Source organism: Delphinapterus leucas, chromosome 20, assembly GCF_059928025.1.
Source record: "Delphinapterus leucas isolate spDelLeu-1000000601 "Yukka" chromosome 20, BTC_Dleu_Yukka2, whole genome shotgun sequence".
Classification (NCBI taxonomy): Eukaryota; Metazoa; Chordata; class Mammalia; order Artiodactyla; family Monodontidae; genus Delphinapterus; species Delphinapterus leucas.
Window position 1 is genome coordinate 18,206,820 of NC_143148.1, and position 22,234 is coordinate 18,229,053.

The 22,234-nt window shown below is 47.5% G+C and overlaps 1 protein-coding gene across 1 annotated transcript in view; it reads left to right on the forward strand.

Annotated features, from left to right (window-relative positions):
- RHPN2 (rhophilin Rho GTPase binding protein 2) overlaps window positions 1-22,234 on the forward strand; it is a 59,301-nt gene that overhangs the window by 27,379 nt on the left and 9,688 nt on the right. The window contains exons 3-11 of the mRNA XM_022585833.2: window positions 493-621; window positions 3,286-3,361; window positions 11,768-11,845; window positions 12,221-12,345; window positions 13,932-14,098; window positions 16,236-16,423; window positions 16,831-16,987; window positions 18,572-18,691; window positions 20,194-20,388. Of these exons, the coding sequence (XP_022441541.1) occupies window positions 493-621; window positions 3,286-3,361; window positions 11,768-11,845; window positions 12,221-12,345; window positions 13,932-14,098; window positions 16,236-16,423; window positions 16,831-16,987; window positions 18,572-18,691; window positions 20,194-20,388 (1,235 nt within the window). The remainder of the gene's footprint in view (window positions 1-492; window positions 622-3,285; window positions 3,362-11,767; window positions 11,846-12,220; window positions 12,346-13,931; window positions 14,099-16,235; window positions 16,424-16,830; window positions 16,988-18,571; window positions 18,692-20,193; window positions 20,389-22,234) is intronic.

A 22,234-nucleotide genomic window follows, 5' to 3' on the forward strand; every position in this document is an offset into this window, starting at 1 on the left:
CTAATATTTTATGGAGGATCTTTGCATATGTATTCATGAAGGATATTGATTGGTTATTTTGTTTTCTTGTGGCGTCTTCCTCTGGTTTTGGATCAGGGTGATATTGGCCTCATAGGATGAACTGGGGAGTGTTACCTCCTCCTCTATTTCTCATCCATTTCCTTTTAGGGGGAAAATTTATGGTCTCTTATGGGTGACTAGGAGCAACTCCCTTTTCTCTTCTCAAGGCTAATTCTTACAGAGTGGTCTTAGCATTCATGTCAGGCAGCTCAGTGTCATTGGCTATATCCTAGGTCCATTTATTGGCAGGTGTGGCTCAAAATGGGGCAGGTGCCCAGCATCCCTGAGACACCTTATCTGATCACATCTGGCTCCTCCATCTGCAGGCAGACCCTCAGAACTTCCCTATGGGGACAAGGGTTGGGGTATCTGCTCACCCGGCAGCTGGGATGCTTGGCTGAGGATGCTTCTCTCCCCGCTCTCTTTTAACAGAGCAGCCACGAACCAAAAGGTACGGGAGCAGGTGCGCCTGGAACTGAGCTTCTTGAACTCAGACCTGCAAATGCTGAAGGAAGAGCTGGAGGGGCTCAACATCTCGGTGGGAGTCTATCAGAGCACAGAGTAAGTGGGGGCAACACTTCTTTTGGATACTTTCTGAGCCTTGGAACATGCCTACATCAGGGATGGTGCACAGATAGGCCTGAGGGTGTGGCAGACCCCACTTTGATCCAATTTGGGGTTGAGTAAGGTGTAGGAATTAAAGGGATGAACCCGTGGAGTTTGTTGGAAATACCTGGCCATTTGGACAAGAAGGCATTTATTTGTCCTGGGGACACACGGGACATAGTTTTACAGGAGAGCTATGTGGCTGGGTCCAGGTGGGGAGATGGCGTCTCTCAGGTGGCCTGGGTGGTGGCTCTGTCATAAAGATGCCCTGGAAGGGCGGCTGTGGTTAGCTTTGAGAGCCAGCCTGCCAGACAGGTCCCAGGAAGCCCTGCCTTCTTCCATCAGCCTCAGCACCGTGCACACGGTCTGACTCTGGGTCATTCTGTTGATAAGAGTACGAAAACATAAAAACTGCCTTTTATATCAAAGATTATGAGACCTTTGCAAGTTCCCTGAGGAGACAGTATGACTGAGACACTTTGGAAATATCCCCCATTAAATATTTGAGAAACAAATGTTCTAATTCAGAAGCTTCCCTCAGGGAGTGTTTATAGGAGACCAAACGTTGAGATGTGACCTTCAGAAAAGCTCAGAGAGTCTCCCACCCCAAGGTGAGCTATCTTGGAAAGAAAAGTCCATCTTTAAGAAGAAATAACTTTGAGGGGACTTCCTTGGTGGTCCAGTGGTTAAGGCTCTGTGCTTCCAACGCAGGGGGCGTGGGATCGATCCCTGGCAGGGAACTAAGATCCCACATGCCGCGTGGGGCTGCCGTAAAAAAAAGAAAAAACTTTGAGCTCTAAAGAGCAGTTTACATACTTTTCTGTGTGGGGAAGTGGTACTTCTCAAAAGATAAGGGAGTCCCAGGGGAAACCCAGTCAGAAAATAATTCCCTGGATTAACAGAATGAAAATGTTGGGGAACCTTGAGTCACCTTTGGAATGTACTTTTCCTGATTGTCCCCAATCCTCTGCACTGTCCCTGAGGTGTTTTTCTGAGTCACGTGTGAAACCTCTTCTCCTTTGGTGACTGTCCGTGAGCCAGCCCGTGTGGCCTGCCTCGCTTACCTGTGGGCTCCCAGTGCAGTCTGACACCTAATCAGAACAGTCAATGCACAGCTTCCCCCAGCCTATGCTCTGGTATTAAATTCCAGTGTTTTGCCCAAAGGTCAAAGTTCCTCCAGGAGGCAAGGCCGGGCCAAACTTTGGTGATAAATGTAGGATGTTTCATATTCCCCCCTCACCGTACAGAAGCACAGGGCTGTCCATCACGAGGGTGTTCCCCAGAGACATGCAGTTAAGGCCCCTGTGTGACCACGGTGCGGCTCTAAGCGTCCGGTCGGTCCCCTGTGCGTTGGGAAGAGAGGAGAGAGATGTGCAGGTGCATAATGACACCTTGCATTTCCATCAGCCCCTCTTCCTGTTTTCAAAGCAGATTGTTTTTTTCTCAGCACGGTTGATTTTTAAACATTTCTATGAGGTAGGCAGGGAAGAAACAATCTCATTGTGCAGATGAGAAAACACAGGGAAGCCGGAAGTTACGGAAAAAGTTATATTAGCGCAAGGTGGAGGGCGGGGCGCCCTGGCCCGGAGGCTTCGGGACGCTGGCTGCTCCTGGACAGTCACAGGGAGAGCCAGCCCCGTCGGGGTCAGGCCAGGAACACGCTGGGGCCCAGGGCAGCACAGCCTGTCTTCATCTCCTTCTAGCAGGATCCAACTTTCCCTCAGGAAAGGGCTTTGGGGAAGCTATACACCCCGCTGGGGCTCGCCTGCTTTCAGCTTAGCCCTGTTGTTTTCTGTCCCCCACAGAGGCAGCTTCAGCTTACAGCCTATTGTCCACTCACCCTGCCTGCATTCCTGGCCTCCTCCCCAGGCTGGGCTGAGCAACCCCAGGAGGTCTCCTGTTACAGGTCTGGGAGCGAAATCCCTGTTTGCAAAACATAGCTGAGTCCCATTCACTTCCTGTTAGCTCTGCCCCTAAGGCCACTCCCAGGGCGACCTGTTGGGTAACCAACTGGTGAGTGCGGGCAGAGGAGGTGGAGAGGAAACAGCCGGTCAGGGTCTCACCCAGGGCTGGGAGCCAGGTGCGCTTAGGTGTCAGATGGGGCCCCTGCCCTCAAGGCCTTCCCTGTGCTGGGGATGGGATGCCTAGAGGGATACACCGTATAGGAGGAGGCCCTTGAGAGCCCAGAGTTGGAGGGCTGCAGGGGAGATGGGACCCGCTGCAGTGAGGAGAGGCGGAGGGGGATGGGGGTTGGGTGGAGCTGGTGGAGATGCTCCAGATGGTGGAGCAGTGGGCACACCAGGCACAGCCCCGGGTGCACAATAGGTTCTCAGCACAGTTACTCAAAGAAGTGTAGCGATTGGAGGGCTAAATCAGGGTGGAGCTGGTAGGGGCCTCATGTGTTAGGCTGGGTCGTTTAAAAGTTGCCGGGGACTGGGACCAGTTTTGGAACAGGGATGGGGACGTGACCCAAGTGGTCTTTATGGAAAATGAACTGGTGTGTGCTAGCTTGGCGGGGAGAGAGCGGGTGGGGACCTGAGCTGGGCTGCTGGGGGAAGGCCGGGGGCTGCAAAGTGGCCGGGATACGGATGTTCATGTACCTTGCTGTGTTCCTTCTAGGGAGGCATTTACGATTCCCCTGATTCCGCTTGGCCTGAAGGAAACCAAGGACGTTGACTTTTCAGTCGTTCTCAAGGTAAATCTCAAAGCGAGGGGCACTGGACTCACTGTTTAAAAGGGAAATGTAGAAGTTGTGTATCCCTTGAGAGTGGCCTTAGGCTCAATGTGCCCAAGTGTCAGTTGATTTCTGCAGGGTGGCCTTGAGCCCCCTCAGAGCCTGTCCCATCCTTTCAGATGCTCCCTTTCATCTGGTCACTGAGGCTTCTGGGGAAGGGGTTGGAAACCCAGGCCAGTCCACCCCAGGTCAAAGAGGGTATATAACCAATTTAGGCCAATTTTTGGAAGAATAGCCAAAGTTTTTGTCCCTCACCATTTTATTGTGAGAATGGAAAAACTGAAAGAATTTGACGGTGAATCCCTGTATACTCACTACCTAGGTTCTCCCGTGAACATTTTGCTGTAGTCACTTTATCACGTATTCATCCATTTATGCATCCCTGAATCTATACATCAATCCATTTCAAAGTAAATCAGGGAATTTCCTGGCAGTCCAGTGGTTAGGGCTTGGCACTTTCACTGTCGGGGCCTGGTTTCAATCCCTGGTCGGGGAACTAAGATCCCACGAGCCACGCAGCTTGGCCAAAAAACAAAAACAAAAAACAAAAAAACAAAAAAACCCACCAAAACAAAGTAAATACTTGAATAGCTAGAGTTTATGGATCCCGCAGCTCCCTAATTCCTGGTTGTCTACCTTCTCTTTTCTTTCTCTCTCCCCCTCTTTCTCCCTCCCTCCCTTCTTTCCTTCCATCTTTTTTTTTTTTTTTTTTCCAATAACAACCTTCGTGAGATAAAATTCACACACCGTACAATTCACATCTTTAAAGTGAACGGTATCTGGCCTCCCCTTAGCCAGTGTGTCCCTGGCAAGCAGCGTTACTTGTAGGCCCATCTGTGTCTGTCACTGTGCAGGGTGCTGTTGAGGTCACAGGCCCTGCCTTTGGATCCCGTGGTTCAGTAGGGGATCCAGGTGGGAAGTGGAAGATGTGTTTTGATGGAGTCGCCCAGAGATGCCTTGGGGCCAGGAGAGGCCTCCCGGTGCCTGGAATGCTTTCCTCTTCCTCCTTGCCCCACATCCATCATTCTGAGTTTTACTGACTCACCTCAAACTTCCATTTAGGAGGAGAAAGTGGCGATGAGGTGGAAGGTAGTGCCTGTCTCTGAGCTTTCCAGCACAGGCATGGTGTATAGGAATGAATCCCAGCGTCGTGAAAAATGCTTCAGAGAATTTTGTTTCTTTTCACAGTAATCCTGCTAGTTGACTCATCTCGGACTGCTTTTAATTTAGAAAAGAAAAAAATGATGATATGGCATTTTGGACCCTACACAATTTGTCCTTTTAAAAAGCAGTTGGTTAATGCTTCAGAAGCCTTTGCACTTGACCTCCAAGCTCAATCAGAGACTGCGTGAGTCCCTTGACATATAAGCCCTTTCACTCATGGCCTTGTGGACTGCTGCTTGTTTAAAACCAGGTCCCGGGCCCTGTGAGTTTGGGGTTTATTTTGGAGTTTAAGAAGGGACATTGGTAGTCTTCCTGGATGCAGGATTGTCAAGGATTTTATTTTCTGGGTAGGAAACAATCCAGAGCTATATGGCAGCTTTTCACAGGTCCCCTGAACTTTTAGATGTGACACTTGCTACAGGTCTGTGAGACTCCAGACAATGCTTATGTCTGTGGAAATGTTTTAGTTGCTTTTGTAGAATAGTTTCTTTTAAGATTTAGTTTGTTGCTTGGTGCCAGAGCTGCAAGAGTGCAGGCATTTGGGGGTGTGGAGTAGGTGAAGGAGATTAAGAGGTACAAACTTGCAGTTATATAATAAGTAAGCCAGGGAGTTATAATATACAGCCTAAGGAATATGGTCACTAATACTTTGGTGATAGATGGTTACTAGACTTGCTGTAGTGATCATTTCATAATGTATGCAAATGTCAAATCATATGTAATACATCTGAAGCTAGCATAGAATTGTAGTCAACTGTGTTTCAATGAAACAAACAAAAAAAAGACATACTTAGAACCACAGAATGTCTGAGTTTGGAAGGAATTGTAAAGGTTACCAAAAAATAAAGATAAAAATAAAGAACACAGGCATTTAAAAGGGAGACTCTTGGAGAAACTTGGGAATTTCATGGGCATCTGTAAGGATCCAAACTTGTCATGTGCTGAATTCACATTAAAGCCAGTGGGGGAAAAAAATCACAGGTTGTGGGTATGGCCAAGTGCTATTCAGCTGAGGCTTCCAGCCATGTCATTTTAGCCTAAAAAGGACTCTACAAATGTCAGTCATACAAAAATGAGAATGTTTGGGGGATGTTCTGTTTTTCCTTCCACATTTGTCCTTGAGAGTAACACAGACAGGTGCCACAGAAGTAGTTTGGCCGACTGAATTAGGGCAATTCAAGTTGTCTTTCAAATCTGTGTATCCATGTGATGTTTAATGGTCATTGAAGCTTCATGGTCTGATTTTTTTCTGTTTTAAATAAATGGACTTTAAAATGGCTTCACAAAAAAACACGATCAAAATCAATTCCCTTTCAGAGAATTCACGTTTTTTTTGCTTTTAAATATGTCTTTATTAATTTATTTTTCCGACTGAGAACAGTATTGCAAAACATTCCGAAAATATCGAGACATGTAAAGATCCCTCACAGCCACACACCTCCCTCTCCCGCCCCCCGTCTCCCCACTGAGCTATGTAACTTGCTCAGTACTTAATCTTTGAGCACCCGATCTTGTCCTCTGATCAGGAGCCTGCCTTAGGAGGCTGTGAGACTCCTGTGATCTGTTCAGGCTTAGCATGGTGTCTTCTGGTAGTAGGTGCTAAATAAGGTAGCTATTAATTTCATTCTTTTTAAAAAATATTTATTTATTTATTTGCGCTGGGTCTTAGTTGCGGCTCACAGGCTCCTTAGTTGTGGCTCACTGGCTCCTTAGTTGCAGCTCGCTGGCTCCTTAGTTGTGGCATGCATACTCTTAGTTGCAGCATGCATGTGGGATCTAATTCCCTGACCAGGGATTGAACCCGGGCCCCCTGCATTGGGAGTGCAGAGTCTTATCCACTGTGCCACCAGGGAAGTCCCAATTTCATTCTTAAGGCAGCTTTCAAATACCGTTGTCAGCAGCTCTCCCATCCAAGTACTAACCAGGCCCAACCCTGCTTAGCTTCCGAGATCAGACGAGATCAGGCGCGTTCAGGGTGGTATGGCCGTAGACCGTTGTCAGCAGCTCTCTGAGCACGTTTGCACACTTTGCTGAATATTCCCTTTGGATAAATTTCTGGATGAGGATTTGGTAGGTCAAAGATACATGTTAGGGATTTCCCTGGTGGTCCAGTGGATAAGACTCTGTGTTTCCACTGCAGGGGGCACTGGTTCGATCCCTTATCAGGGAACTAAGATCCCACATGCAGCACAGCCAAAAAAAAAAAAAAATACATGTTACCTAATTACCCACCAGAAGTGGTCCTGCCTTACATTCCCACAGTGTATGACTGCTTACATTGGGTATCGCTTATCATTTTGATTTTGTGAGGTCAGGCAAAAGTGATATCATGACAGTTTGCATTCTTTGATCAGTACTAGAGTTCCCGCTTTTGTTTATTTGTCCTTTACATGTGTCCTTTTGGAAATACCTATTTCTGTCCTTTGTCTGCTTTACCATAGAGTTGCTTTTAAGAGTTCTTTTACATATGAAGGAGAGTAATGCTTGGTTATGTACGTTACAAATATTTCTCCCAGTAGGTTCTCTCCTTTAACTTGTTTTACAAGCAATACCAGTTTAAAAAGTACATCTTTTTTTTTTCCAAACAGATTTTATGTTGTTAAGCTTAACAGTTCTTCCCTTAACAATTCTTCCTTGACAACATGTTCAGAAAGGCATTCTCCACATCAAGAAGACATAACTATTTTGCTATAGTTTCTTCCAGTGCTTTAAAATTTTTTAACATTAAATCTTTAATCAATCAGGAATTTGTGTGTAAAAAAAATGAGGTGTAGTACTCTTTTTATTTTCACCAAAAAATGGGTAGCCAGTTTCTCCTGAACTATGTATAAAGAATCCATCTGTGAGGCTTCCCTGGTGGTGCAGTGGTTAAGAATCCGCCTGCCAGTGCAGGGGACACGGGTTCGATCCCTGGTCCGGGAAGATCCCACATGCCACAGAGCAACTAAGCCCGTGCGCCACAACTACTGAGCCTGTGCTCTAGAGCCAGCGAAACACAACTACTGAGCCCGCGTGCCACAACTACTGAAGCCTGTGCGCCTAGAGCCCATGCTCCACAACAAGAGAAGCCACCGCAAGCCCACACACCACAACAAAGAGTAGCCCCCGCTCGCCGCAACTAGAGGAAGCCCGCACGCAGCAAGGAAGACCCAACGCAGCCAAAAATAAATAAATGCAAAAAAAAAAAAATCCATCTGTGGTGCTGGATACTGTCCATTGCATGGCGTGCCCCTCCCTCCCCCTCAGCCCTCCTCTACCCTGCTCTGTGGCTTTCTATTGGGTGTGTCTGAGGGGGAGTAGCATCAGCAGGAGATGAGAGGATGGGAAGAAAGGGAAGTCGGGGCTTTTAACTCCTCAGCTCCCTCAGCTGGGTACCTTTTACAATCCCCCCCAGCAGGGAAGGTCCTCGTGGCTGTTGGATGCTCACTTCAGGCAGCCACCTCTCCGGGTTCCCATAGCTCCTTCTCCCCCTTGACCCTTCAACTCTATGGTTCTAATGGCTCTGGAGGTCCTGCACAATCCTGTGGTTTCCCATAACCCTGCCCACATCACTATAAGAGTTCTTCCCTTTGGGCTTCCCTGGTGGCGCAGTGGTTGAGAGTCCACCTGCCGATGCAGGGGACGCGGGTTCGTGCCCCGGTCCGGGAAGATCCCACATGTCTCAGAGCGGCTGAGCCCGTGAGCCATGGCCTCTGAGCCTGCGTGTCCGGAGCCTGTGCTCCGCAACGGGAGAGGCCACAACAGTGAGAGGCCCGCGTACCAAAAAAAAAAAAAAAAAAAGTTCTTCCCTTAAATTCACCTGTGTGCCCCTCCTTCCTGCCTGGAGCTGGTGGATGCTCCAGGCTTTCCTCTTCTTTGGAATGCTGGCTTATGTTATATACCTGCTTCACTTTGTTTCTGCTCCATACCTGGTTTCATTGTTTAATCCCCGTGTGCTTTAACACCAATTGGAGCAATCCTTCTTTATTACTATGCTTTCCAAAATGTTCTTGGCTTTTCTTCCATGTTTTTAACTTCCATGTTTTGTTAGGTTTCTCCAAAATAGCGCTTTTGGGTTTTGACTGAAATTTCATTAGATTCATCGCTTAATTTGGACAAAATCGCACCTTTACAATATTGTACATTTTCATCCATGAACGTAATATTTCCAATTGTTGATAATCAACAAACAGCAAGTTTTATGGGGGCAGGGATCATGTCTATCTTGTTTAAAAAAAAGTGATTTAATGAATAAATGAAACAATGAAGTAACTTACGTCTTACAGTAACGTTTAATAGTTATCTGCTTAATTAATTTTATCCCTAGGGATACTGTACTTTTGTTATAATTGTGAAAGGTTTTGATCCCCTGTTCTGTTTTTCTGACTGGTTATTGTTTGTGTAAGAAAGGAAGACTATTAACTTTTTTTTTTTTTCTGACTGAAGTATAGTTTATTGACAATGTTGTGTTAGTTTCTGGTGTACAGCAAAGTGATTCAGTTATACATATATATATTCTTTTTTTTTTTTTTTTTTTCTGTATGTGGGCCTCTCACTGTTGTGGCCTCTGCCGTTGCGGAGCACAGGCTCCGGACGCGCTGGCTCAGCGGCCATGGCTCACAGGCCTAGCCGCTCCGTGGCATGTGGGATCTTCCCGGACTGGGGCACGAACCCGTGTCCCCTGCATCGGCAGGCGGACTCTCAACCACTGCGCCACCAGGGAAGCCCTCCATATATATATTCTTTTTCATACTCTTTTCCAATATGATTTTTTACAGGATATTGAATATAGTTCCCTGTGCTATACAATAGGACCTCATTGTTCATCCATTCTATATATAATAGTTTGCATCTGCTAGTCTCAGACTTCCAGTCCATCCCTCTCCTTCGCCTCTCCTCCTTAGCAACCACAAGTCTATTCTTTATAGGACTATTAACTTTAGTATTAACTTTTTGGCCATCTTGCTGAATTCTTATTAGTTTTGTGGTTTTTTAGTTGACACTCTTGGAGTTTGTAAAAACACCATTATTTTGCACAAAAATTATTTTGTTTCTTCCTTTCTAACATCTATATCTTACTTTTCTTAAATTGTTGGCTAGAGAACTTTCGGAATTACGCTAAGTAATGGCAGTGGTGGCAGACATCCTCGTCTTGCCCCCGATATTTACAGTGGGTTTCAGCTTGATGTTTTTTATTCTACTAAATATGTGTAAATCAATCCTAGATTACTAAATTTCAAAGTCAAGAATACATTTAGAATGTATCAAAATCCTCTTTGACCTCTGTGAGTTTGACGTAAAGTTTCTCTTTTAACTTCTCATTTTAAGTGTAATTTCTCTCCTAATTTTAAGAACATTTTTGCCAGTGTCCACGGTAGTAGTTGACAGAGCAGCGTGCTGCTCTGGAAAGGATACAGTTCTCATCCTGGAGCATCTCCTGAGTCGTGGCCCTAACGCTGCTCTCAGGGATGTCATCAGAGAAGCCCTAGAGGAGCTTTGTCCCCCAGATCATACTCACCATACTTAATGTCACTAATAACATAATTAATTATATTTGAAAACCATTTCAGGGACTTCCCCCATGGTCCACTGGTTAAGACTCTGCGCTTCCACTGCAGGGGGCGCAGGTTCGATCCCTGGTTGGGGAACTAAGATAAGATCCTGCATGCCTCATGGTGCAGCCAAAAAAAAAAAGAAAAAAAAAGCAAAGCAATGTTGTATATTCATTCAGTACAGTCCCATTTTTGTAAGTGGAGAGTATATGGGTGTATGTATTCATTGAACATATAAAAAGCAGAAGGGTCTTTAATGTAGAAAGCGTGTAAAAAGAATACTCACAGACACTTGGGAAAATGTAATGAACAATCTCTCTCCTCAACTTTTTGCAGCCAGGGAGAGCCAGCACTTATGGAGGATGTTATGCAAGAATCCATTCTCCATACCCATTATACTCATCTTATTTTTTCCTGTAATACTTGCCTCCTCCTAATATATGATATAATTTACCTATTTGTTGTGCCTGTTACTTAATGTCTGTGCTCCCTTGTGAGATTATAAGCTGCATGGGGCAAGATCTTTGTTTTGTTCACTGAAGTAGCCCTAGCACTGTGAACAGTGCCTGGCACATAGCAGGTGTTCGTCAATGTATCTTATGACCGAATGAACTCACCAAGTGGTCATGAAACACTGGACCCCGTTGGAGGTCTCACAGGGGTGCTTTGTTTGTGGAAGTGCACGGAGCTGCTCTCACAAAGGTTCCCATCACAGACCCTGAGGGTAGCATCCTCGTAACAGTCCCCAGACATGAGTTCCCTCTGCCAGGAAGACCCTGTGCCCAAAGGACGAAGGTCTGAGCCCCTGAATATCTGTGATGTTTGCTAGAATTATTGAACTTATAGTCACTTATGCAAGTCACTTAACTGTGCTGCCAAGACACTTTTTTTTTAAGATTTTGGTTTTGATGTGGACCATTTTTAAGGTCTTTACTGAATTTGTTACAATATTGCTTTTGTTTTATGTTTCGGTTTTTTGGCCGCTAGGCATGTGGGATCTTAGCTCCCTGACCAGGGATGGAACCCGCACCGCCTGCATTGGAAGGCGAAGTCTTAACCACTGGACCACCAGGGAAGTCCCCATTTTTAAATAAAAAATAACTTCAACTTCCCTTTTTACTGAAGCAACAAAAACAAAAATTTAAAATATACATAAATAAAATTAAGAAAATAAATCCCACCACTTAGAAAATCACTGCAGTGTACACTCTCCCATAAGTTTTTATGAATTCTACATGTTTGTTTTTTTTTTTTAAAGAAACATTTATTTATTTATTTTTGGCTGCGTTGGGTCTTCGTTGCTGCGCGCAGGCTTTCTAGTTGTGGCCAGCAGGGGCTACTCTTCGTTGCGGTGCGCGGGCTTCTCATTGCAGTGGCTTCTTGTTGCGGAGCACGGGCTCTAGGCACGCAGGCTTCAGTAGTTGTGGCTCGCGGGCTCTAGAGCGCAGGCTCAGTAGTTGTGGCGCACGGGTTTAGTTGCTCTGCAGCATGTGGAATGTTCCCGGACCAGGGCTCGAACCCATGTCCCCTGCATTGGCAGGCGGATTCTTAACCACTGCGCCACCAGGGAAGTCTGTCTACATGTATTTTTAAAGGGGGGGACCTTAGACATTACTATTTTACCTGTTTACGGTTTTGAGTCACACCTTACAGTATCTCATTTTTCTTACAGGATTTTATTCTGGAACATTACAGTGAAGACAGCTACCTCTATGAAGATGAAATAGCAGATCTTATGGATCTGAGACAAGTATGTTCCTGTGTGCGGCAGGGTGAGGAGGGTGGCTACTAGAGCTTGATGAGTCTTCAAATGATCCCATTATCTCATCTGAAGCCTTGTAGAATCGCTGGTGGTCGGAGGTGGTAGGGAGGAACTGTCAGAATCGTCCATTCAACTTGCCACATAAGAAGACCACAGAGGGGACAGACATACATGTCTGGGGCTGGGTTCCAGGACTCATGAGTTCACTCCAGCCTTGCCCATCTCTCCTAGAGTTCATGATACCAGCACTGGGGCCTAGGCTCCAGAGAAATAGCGTGTGTGAGCATCTTCCCTGCCTGGCTGTCTGCACTATGCTCACCCGGTCACCCCCTCGAGCCCCCTCAGTGGTTCCTTTCCTTTCAGGCCTGTCGGACGCCCAGCCGAGATGAGGCTGGGGTCGAGCTGCTGCTGAGTTACTTCATCCAGCTGGGGTTTGTTGAGAGCCGCTTCTTCCCACCCACCCGACAAATGGGGATCCTGTTTACCTGGTACGTGCCTGGGCTGGGGCTTTCCCACTCTGGCCACCGCTGGGAGCCTCTGTCCCACGGAGGCTCCTCTGCACTGTGGCCTCCTCTTTCTAACTGTCCCATTAATACAGGAGACATGTAGATAAACCAGTGTTTATTTATGAAGGGGATCCAGGGGGTGAAGGCTCCAACGGACCATGGCTTCTTGCTTCTCAGAGCAAGTGAGCCGAGGAGAAGAGGCATTTTTTTCATGCTCGTTTTATCGCGGGGGAAACACTGGGGCTCTGAGGTGGAACTAACAAGAAACAAGATTCTCGTCCCAGATGGCATGGGAGTGGGAATCAGGTTTTGTCCCAGTGACAAGGGCAGCAGACAGAAATAGATCAGATTTTACAAACTGAAGCAGAACCTTGGATTCTTCCCCGGAGTTGGTACTTACCATGATTAGTGTTGTCTAAATATTTTGGAGATGCTATACCTCTTCTCTGAGTTGCTTAGGGCTGTGTGAAATGAAAGTAAATCCCAGTAGCTAAGGGGCCTATTCAGAGTTTAATTTCACCACAGCAGATGGCTATCCATGCTTCCTTTTGGAAGGAAAGGCAGATGACTTTTCCTAAAGATGTGTTAGCTGCCGGCACGTGGGTGAAAGGGCCAAATGTGACTTCTCCTTAGTGTTGAATTAGGAAGAAGCTCCATATCTATCCCCTGGTTGATAGGTGAACTTTAAAACATATCCTGAGTCTTTTAGACTTCAGGAAGAATTATGAAGGGTTAGGATTTGCTATATTTCATTTAGGAGAAGCCTTCTTTTTTTTTTTTTTTTTTTTTTAGTACATTGTATTTTTTAGAGCAGTTTCAGGTTCATAGTAAAATTGAGTGGGAGGTGTAGAGAGTCCCCGTAGAACCCCTGCCCCTGCACACCCACGACCTCCGCCACTGTCAACATCGCCCCACCAGAGTGTTCCCTTTGTTACAGCTGACGAACCTACATTGGCTCCCTGTCACCCAGCATCCGTTGTTTCCAGTAGGGTTCACTCTCGGTGGGCTACCTTCCATGGGTTTGGACAAATGTAATAATGACATGTATCCACATCATATCATAGTATCGTACAGAACAGTTTCACTACCCTGCAATCCTCTGCCTTCCGCCTAGGCGTCCTCACCCTTCCCCACCCCCAATCCTGGCAACCACTGATTCTTTTTGTCTTTTCCAGAATGTCATATAGTTGGAATCATACAGTATGTAGCCTTTCCAGATTGGCTTCTTTCACTTAGTCACATGCATTAAAGGTTTCTCCATGTCTTTTCATGGCTTGATAGCTCATTTCTTTTTAGTGCTGCATAATTTTCCACCGTGTAGCTGTACCACAGTCTGTATATCCATTCACCTATGGAAGGACGTCCCGGTTGAGAATCCCTATTTCAGTTTGCGCTTGCGGGTGTCTTTATTCAGTATGATCAGGCCCATCGTCTTGCTTGGAAATAAAACCTCATTGCATGTGCATCTTTGAGCTTTATTCAAGAACTAAGTTCTGTCCATTTTTACCCAGAGGTGGCACTCACTAGCCAAGGAATTCATATTCTCAAAAGACGTTTCTTTTAAATAGGTATGACTCCCTCACGGGGGTTCCGGTTAGCCAACAGAACTTGCTGCTGGAGAAGGCCAGCATTCTGTTTAACATTGGAGCCCTGTACACACAGATCGGGACCCGGTGCAATCGACAGACGGAAGCTGGGCTGCAGAGCACAGTGGACGCCTTTCAGAGAGCCGCAGGTGTGTCTTTGCGAGGGCTGCCGGGATAGAGCCCTGGCCCTGCCAGGTGGCCCTGGTACCCCAGCTGAAGGGGGTTCGTGGGTCCTCCACAGGCCCACACTTGGCCTCACAGGCCTGAAAGGGCCAGGCCAGTTTCCCGAGCCGGTGTATCTTCCCACCAAGAAAATCGCTTATTGGCTCAAACCCGGTTTCTGTCTGAATATGGCTTGTGTACACAGTAGTTAACGATTAATCTTTTCCAAACGAGTGGCCCCAGAGATGGCGGTGAATGGACTGTTTCTTTGAACACAGTTGCGAAGAAGAGAATAAGTTTTCTCAAATGGTGGGAACGTAGGCTTTTTCTTTTTTCTTTCATCAGACGTGCCTGTTTGGTGCATATTACTACCCTTGCCTTTCTGTTACGCTCATTCTGAGAAGCCCGCTCACCCAAGGGTGCTCTTCTCGGCCCCCTACCAAGTGACACTTAGTGCCAGCCTGTAGAGGACCGGGGGCTGCCAGGCGAGGTGCAACGGGCAGGCCTGCCTCATGGGTGTTCGAGGGTCCTGCATTGCTTCCCTCTAGCAGGGCCTGTGACCAGCAGTCTCGGCCCAGGGAATAGTGGGCAAAAGCAGTGACAAGCACAGACCAACTCGTGATGCACTGAGCTGGCTCCACAGCGAGTTCCCTTCTGTGCCAGTCCTTGTCACTCTGTTACGGAGTGTTACCCCTGGCAGATACTTTCGGGGTATCTGACTTTGCTCTGCAAGGCCGTGAAGAACTGTGGCTTTGCCATTTTGGCTGATCATGGAATTGCTTGGTTAAAACGCTTGATCCCTTGGGAGGAAACGACACTGTGAAATTCCACGTGGGAGTTGATTTCTTTCACTGTAAATCCTTTTCTGGGCTCATCTTTCTTTCTGAGGACTCTGCAGCAGGTATGCTTGGTGACCTGTCTCTAAGATTCCAGAGATATGGACAAAACAAAGCTTGAGAACAGAGTAGGAGCGAACCCCAGAAAGGAGCAGACAGCCTGCAGCCGTCGCCTTCCTTCTGCAGGGCAGTGTATGCTTTGCAGCAACACCAGAAGAACCAGTCAGATGGGATTTGTGCCGGAGATTTTATTTCAGCTCCAGGTTGATTGTCATTTAATGCTGTGACACTTTTCTAACACATAAAAAAGTCAGCTGAGGGCTACGGCATGAAAATTTCCACTGGAGTGGCTGAGTTGATCTTTCTTGAGGTCCTGGGGGAAAGCCCGCAATTTCTGAATGACCCAGGGGTTAAGTGTGAGCATGTCCGCCTGAGAGCCCTTCCGTCATTCTGTCTGCCTTCTACCTTCGCCTCCATCAAATGTGTAGTCACGTATGGAATTTCTCACAAGTGTCCCAGGTGAGACAGGAATGGATAGGGAGCAGGCTGGTTTCCTTGCTTGATACAGACGTAAATGTTTTGGAAGAGAGCTGGAAAACAAAAGTTCTCTAGCTATGGTAAAACATACATAACAAAGCTACCATTTTAACCATCTTTAGGATTACTGTTCGTTGGCACTAAGTACAGTCACATCGTTGTGCAGCTATCCGTCTGCAGAACTTTTTTATCACCCCAAACAGAAACTCTGTCCCATTAAACACTAAATCTCCGTTCCTCCCTCCCCTCAGCCCCTGGGAAACATTCTACTTTTTGTCTCTATGAATTTGACTGTTCCAGAGACCTCATCTTACCCAGTGGAGTCATACGACATTGGTCCTTGTGATGGACCTGTTTCACTTAGTGTGATGTCTTCATCCATGTTGTACCGTGTGTCAGAATTGCCTTCCTTTTTAAGGCTGAAATATTCCGTTGTAGGTATATACCACATTTTGTGTATCCCCATGTCCGTGGATGGACATTTGAGTTGTTTCTGCCTTTCGGTTATTGGGAATAATGCTGCCATGTGCATTCATGTATAAGTATCCGTTTAAGTCTCTGCTTTCAATTCTGTGGGGTTATACCTAGGAGTAGAATTGCTGGATCTTATGGTAATTGAGAATCAGATTTTCCTAAAGATGCTTCAGGACACCGGTTTTATATTTTTGCTTCTGTCATTTTCCATACTCCTGAGCAGCATGGTGAAATAAATGTGATCCCCAACTAACGTGCAAACCAATTCCAATCGTAGGGGTTTTAAACTACCTGAAAGAGACGTTTACTCACACTCCAAGTTACGACATGAGTCCCGCCATGCTCAGTGTGCTGGTGAAAATGATGCTGGCGCAAGCCCAAGAAAGCACATTTGAGAAAATCTGCCTTTCTGGGATCCAGAACGAGTTCTTCGTGCTGGTGAAGGTGGCTCAGGAGGCTGCCAAGGTAAGCCTTGCTGTTTCCCGTGACTTTCGGAGTGAGTGGGATTCATCGGTGTGGGCCCACTGGACGCAGCGGGGGCTTCCCACGGCAGCTTGCCCGTGACCTGGGCAGCATGCCCGCCCAGGCTGGCCAGAGCGCTGGCTTGCATTTTCTTGGCAAGTAATGGTGTTTCAGATACGGATCACTGATTCCATCTGCAGCTTAGCCTAAAAACCAGCATAATGACAGTGGCCTGATCTCCCTGTTAACTCTGACACTGACAGCGCTAGGAGACCTTGGAGTTGCTCCCAGATTCTGGAGCGACCTCTGGCAGGGGCCGCTGCCTAGAAGAAAGGGCTCTTTTTCTGCAGCCCGGATACGTGAGGGCCCCTGTGCCACCCTCCTCGTTCCCAACATTTTTTCCGTTGTAGGTGGGAGAGGTCTATCGGCAGCTGTACATGGCCATGAACCAGGAGCCAGTGAAGGAGAACATCCCATACTCCTGGGCCAGCTTGGCCTGCGTGAAGGCCCACCACTACGAAGCCCTGGCCCACTACTTCACAGCCACCCTCCTCATCGACCACCAGTGTAAGGCTTGGCATCTCGGGGCTCTGGGCTTTGGTCAGGGGTGTGGTTTTGCTTCCTCTGGGTGATTCTGAGATGAGTGAGAGCTGTCTACCTGCCTGGGAGATGCTCACAGCCTAGGGGCAGAGGGTGGGGATTACATGTTGGCCCAGGCAACAGGGTGGGATTAGGGGTTATGTGGTTCCTTCCTGTGGGAGGAAGAGGGGTAGCCTACGTTCCTTCTGCCTGGGATGGAACAGACAGCTTCATGGAGATGATGTTTCACCTGGAATCTAGGGCCAGGTCTAGACCAGGGAGGCACTCGCCTCAGGCACGAAATCTAAGGGGATAAACTCAGTGATTGAGATAATATTTTAACATTATAATTGTAAATGAATCAAAACTAAGACAAAAAAATCCTTGGTGATTGAAATTTTAAATAAGGACACAGAGCAATAACGGTGCCTTACTGAGCCATGTGGGAACCTGAAATAAAAAAAAAATTTTGATTGGTTGTTTATCATGAATATTTTTGTATTAATTTTGATATTTAGAAAATTGTATTAAAATATCATATATATCTTGATGGCTGAGTTTGGGGCACCTCCTTAAATGTTCAGCCTGCAGTGAGTGCCTCACCCTCCTCCCCATAGTCTTGGCTCTGATCTGAGGTTGGGTGGGACTTTTGTTGCAATTGGTGCTAATCAAGGCAGCCATCTGAGTAACGAAAAGGAAAACCTCTGGGGCCAACACTGCCTGGGTTCGTATCTCAGCTCTGTCATTTACTAGCTGGGTGATCTTGGGCAAGTTACTTACCTGCTCTGTGCCTCAGTTTTCTCATCTGTAAAATGGGGCCATGAAGAGAACCTATCTCACAGGCTGTTGTGAGAACTAAATGCCTCTATGCAAAGCTAAATAGTGCCTTGTATATGGTGGGCTCTCTGGAAGCGTCAGCTGCTCCTGCTAGTATTATTTCATGGTCTATTAGGCAGGACAAGTCATGTAAACCAGCTGAAATACAGTGCTTCAGTCACTGTGGTAGGAACACAAATGAGGCAGCAGTCGGAGTCCTTGGTGTAGTCATGGACGGTTCCTCAGAGGTGGTGCCCTTCGAGTTAGCCTGGGGACTCTGAGGAGGACTTTTCCAGCTGAACGAGGAGGGAAAGGACAACTAGAGTGAGGACAGAATCTGAGCGAGCCCTGGAACGGAGGCCGGAAGTGTTGACGTAGCAGTGGGTGGTTTGGTGAAGTCAGGAGGGGACACGTGCCAGGGAGGGTGCAGGCATGGAGGCCCCCAGAGGTTTGAGGTGGGGCTGTGCTTGGAGGTTCATGAGATGGGTGATGGGGAGCAGGTAGAGAGCAGGGGCTTGGAGCCAAATCATGAGCCCCTGGAGTGTGCCGGGCCCCCTGCACGGAGACCTTGGGCTGGATTGCCTGGGTATGTCCAGGGGCGGAAAGGAGACCTGTTATCCCAAGTGCCTTGTAAAGCTGGAGAAGGGAACCTGGGGATGTGGTTGAAAGAGGGATCTCTCAGTGGGTCTGCGGTGCCATCTACAGAGCCCGCACCGCAGCCGCAAGAAGGGATTTATCCTGTGGTTCTTGTTGCAGTGAAGCCTGGCTCAGATGAGGACCACCAGGAGAAGTGCCTGTCCCAGCTGTACGACCACATGCCAGAGGGGATGACGCCCTTGGCCACGCTGAAAAACGTTCACCAGCGCCAGCGGCTGGGTGTGTGTCGGCTCTCCTGCTCCCTCCCTCCCTGTGCCCCATCTGATACTTCCACTCACCAGCAGCTCCAGACAGGTCCCCAGGGCAGGGCCCGGAGAGTAGGGCTTCCCGAGTCATCGTGGCCACTCTGGATTCAGAAACCGGGAGGCATAGTCCTCTGGCCTCAACGGGCTTCCAGAGCTGTGTTTCTCACAGGTTCTGTGAGGGACCAGGGCTCCCACGATGGAGCCAGAGCTTTGGCAATCTTCCAACACCCTAGCGGGGTCCAGGGGATGGCCCTTGGTCATGCTAATCTGGAAGGACGCATTTCTTAGGCCACATCTAAGAACTGGTCATGAATTGTCCTAGTTTGGTCTCTAACAGGTCTCAGAGTGAGTATGCTTTCCATGTCCAAACCTGAATTCTTCCTCCACCCGATCTTGTCCCTCCCCACCCCACACATGCACTTTCCCCATCTCAGGGATGGCAGCTCCATCGTTCTAGGTGTGCAGGCCAGAAACCTTGGACTCATTCTCCGCCCTCATCTTTCTTTCTCATCCCTGCATTTGATTAGCGAATCCCGTTGGCTCTACCTAGAAAAATATCCCAAATCTGACCACTTCTTACCTACCACCCTGGTCCAAGCTTACGTAGTGCTTACTTAACAGACATTGACTCGCTTAAACCTCACACAACCCTATGAGATACATATGGTATGACTCCCCATTTTTCATCTGAGGAAACAGAGGCCCAGAGAGGTCACACAGCTTGCCCAGCTTTTGACCAGGGAGCCCTCGTGGTCCCATCTCACCCAGAGGTGGAGCAGAATTCCTCACCTGCACTTGTGAGGCTGGACATGGTCAAGCCCCTGTTCCTCTCTGGCCTCATTCCCTACCCTTCTCTCCAGCCCTCACTCCCTCCAACCAAACTCCCAAGTTCCTTGTTGTCCTTAAACATGCAGGCATGCTCCTGCCCCAGGGCCTTTGCACTTGCTGCTGTTCTTCTAGGAGCGCTCTTCTGTCAGATATCCTCTTGACTGCTCCCTCACGTCCTTCAGGGCTCCGCTTAAAAGTTACCTTCTAAAAGGCCTTTTCTGATCACCTGTAATAGAAGGGAGACTCCCCCTTCCCCATCTTCTCGTGCTACATCTGCCTATTTTTATTTCTGCTTTATTTTTCTCCGGAAACTTACAGCCACACGACCCATTACACGTTTCTTTGCTTGTTAATTATCTGTCTTCAACCACTAACATGTAAACTCCATGAATGCAGAGGCGAGTTTTTGTTCATTGCTTTATCTCTAATGCCTAGAATGTTTGGTAAATGTTTGCTGAATGAAAGATTTATAGACACAAGTGAGCATATTGTACACACATTTAGAGGGACTGAAGCCATCCAGGCAGATCCTTCAGAAAAGAGAACGTCCACCTTTCTGGGCGAATCCTTGGGCACTCGGGCTCTCCTTGAGGTACTCACGTTGCAGTTTACGACATGTGTCCTGTGGTCTTGATTTTCTGTGGGCAGGCAAGTCCCATCTGTGCCGAGCTGTTACCCATCACGAGGAGTCCGTGAGGGAGGCCAGCCTGTGCAAGAAGCTCCGGAACATCGAGGTGCTGCAGGAGGTGCTGTCTGCGGCACACCAGCGGTCCCGGCTCAAGTACACTCAGCTCCGTGACGACTATGACCTGCTGAGCTTGATCGACGTTCCCGACATCATCTGTGAGTGGCCTGGGTGCCGGTGCCAGGTGCAGAGTGTGCCATGTGAGAGGCAGGGGCGCTCGGGCGCTCCTCCTGCAGGGGCCGGGCAAACTCTCGCTGTGTGCCGGGCACTGGGACAGGGCCGCGTGCTGCTCTTGCCCTGGAGTCCTCACCTCCTCCTTCCCAGATCCAGGGCCTTCTTTATGGTCTTCGTCCTTGTTGACCCCTTGGTGGCAGCCGACCCCCTCCTGCCCCTCAACACGCCACCTATGACGTCAGGGCCCTGCCACCTTGGTTCTTTCTGCCCTCGCTTTCCTCTCCACCCTATTTGCTGATGGTCTTGCCCAAACCCACCTCCCCTCCTGGCATTCTTGCGGGTCTCCTCTCCCTGGCTTGCTTCCTCTAGATTCCTTCCCTTAAAGTCTCACGGCCTCCCCTGGGGTTCCAGCCCCCACCGCTAGTCAGGAGACCCCAGGAGCTGCCTTTCGCCTCGATGTTTTCCCTGCGCCCCACACCCACCCACGTGCCACCTGCCTTCTGGGAAACTGCGCTTTGCTCTCTGTCTTTTACCTTCGGCTCCATAGTTTGAAAGCCACCTGCATCCTTATTCCTGCTCCAAGGCTTGACCTTTACCCTGTTTTCTCCATTTTCTTTCTTTCTTTTTTTCCCCCAGGCAAAAATTATTTTTATTATGAAACAAGAAGTAAAATTTTCACTGATACAGTGGATCCGGGGGTGCAGGGAAAAGTTTTTACTTTGGCGGTGAAAATTGCTTCAAACTCTAGCTCATCGCGTCTGTGTGTGTGTGGTGAGGACACTTAAGATCTACCCTCACGCATACAATATAGTGTCGTAATAGTCACCTACTGTGTTAGACCTCTCGAACTTACTCATCCTGCATAACTGAAACTCTGTGCCCTTTCACCAACATTTCCTCACAGCACCCACCCCCCACTGCCCCCGGCATCCACCATTCTGCTCTCTGCTTCCGTGAGTTTGACTTTATTTATTTATTTATTATTTTTTATTGTATGAGTTTCAGGTGTACAGCATCATAATTCAACATCTGTATACACTACAGAGTGATCACCACCACAAGTCTAGTTACCATCCATCACCATAGAGTTGACCCTCTTCACCCATTTTGCCCATCCCTCCCCCCCACAAACCCCTCTGGTAACCACAAATCTGTTCTCTGTATCTATGAGTTTGTTTTTGTTTTGTTTGTTCATTTGTTTTGGGGGATTTTTTTAGATTCCAATCATATCGTGGTTTTTTTTCCTCTGACTTATTTCACTTAACACGATATCCTCTAGGTCCATCCATTTAGTTGCAAGTCACAGGATTTCATTCTTTTTTTTTTTTTTCTTTTTTGTCTGAGTAGTATTCCATTGTATATATATACCACATGTTCTTTACCTGTTCATCCGTCTGTGGACACTTAGGTTGTTTCCATATCTTGGCTATTGCAAACAATGCTGCAATGAACATAGGGGTGCATATACCTTTTAGAATTAGTGTTTCATGTTCTTCAGATAAATACCCGGAAGTGGAATAGCTGGGTCATATGAACTATGCTTACCTTTTTGAGGAATCTCCATACTGTTTTTCCATAGTGGCTGCACTAACTTACAGTACCACCCACAGTGTACGAGGGTTCCCTTTTTTCCACATCCTCTCCAACATTTGTTATTTCTTGTCTTTTTGATAATAGCCAATTATAACACGTGTGAGGTGATATCTCATTGTGGTTTTGATTTACATTTTCCTAATAATTAGTGTTGTTTTATGTGCCTGTTGGCCATCTGTATGTCTTTCTTGGAAAAATGCCTATTCAGACCCTCTGCCCACTTTTTAATTGAGTTGT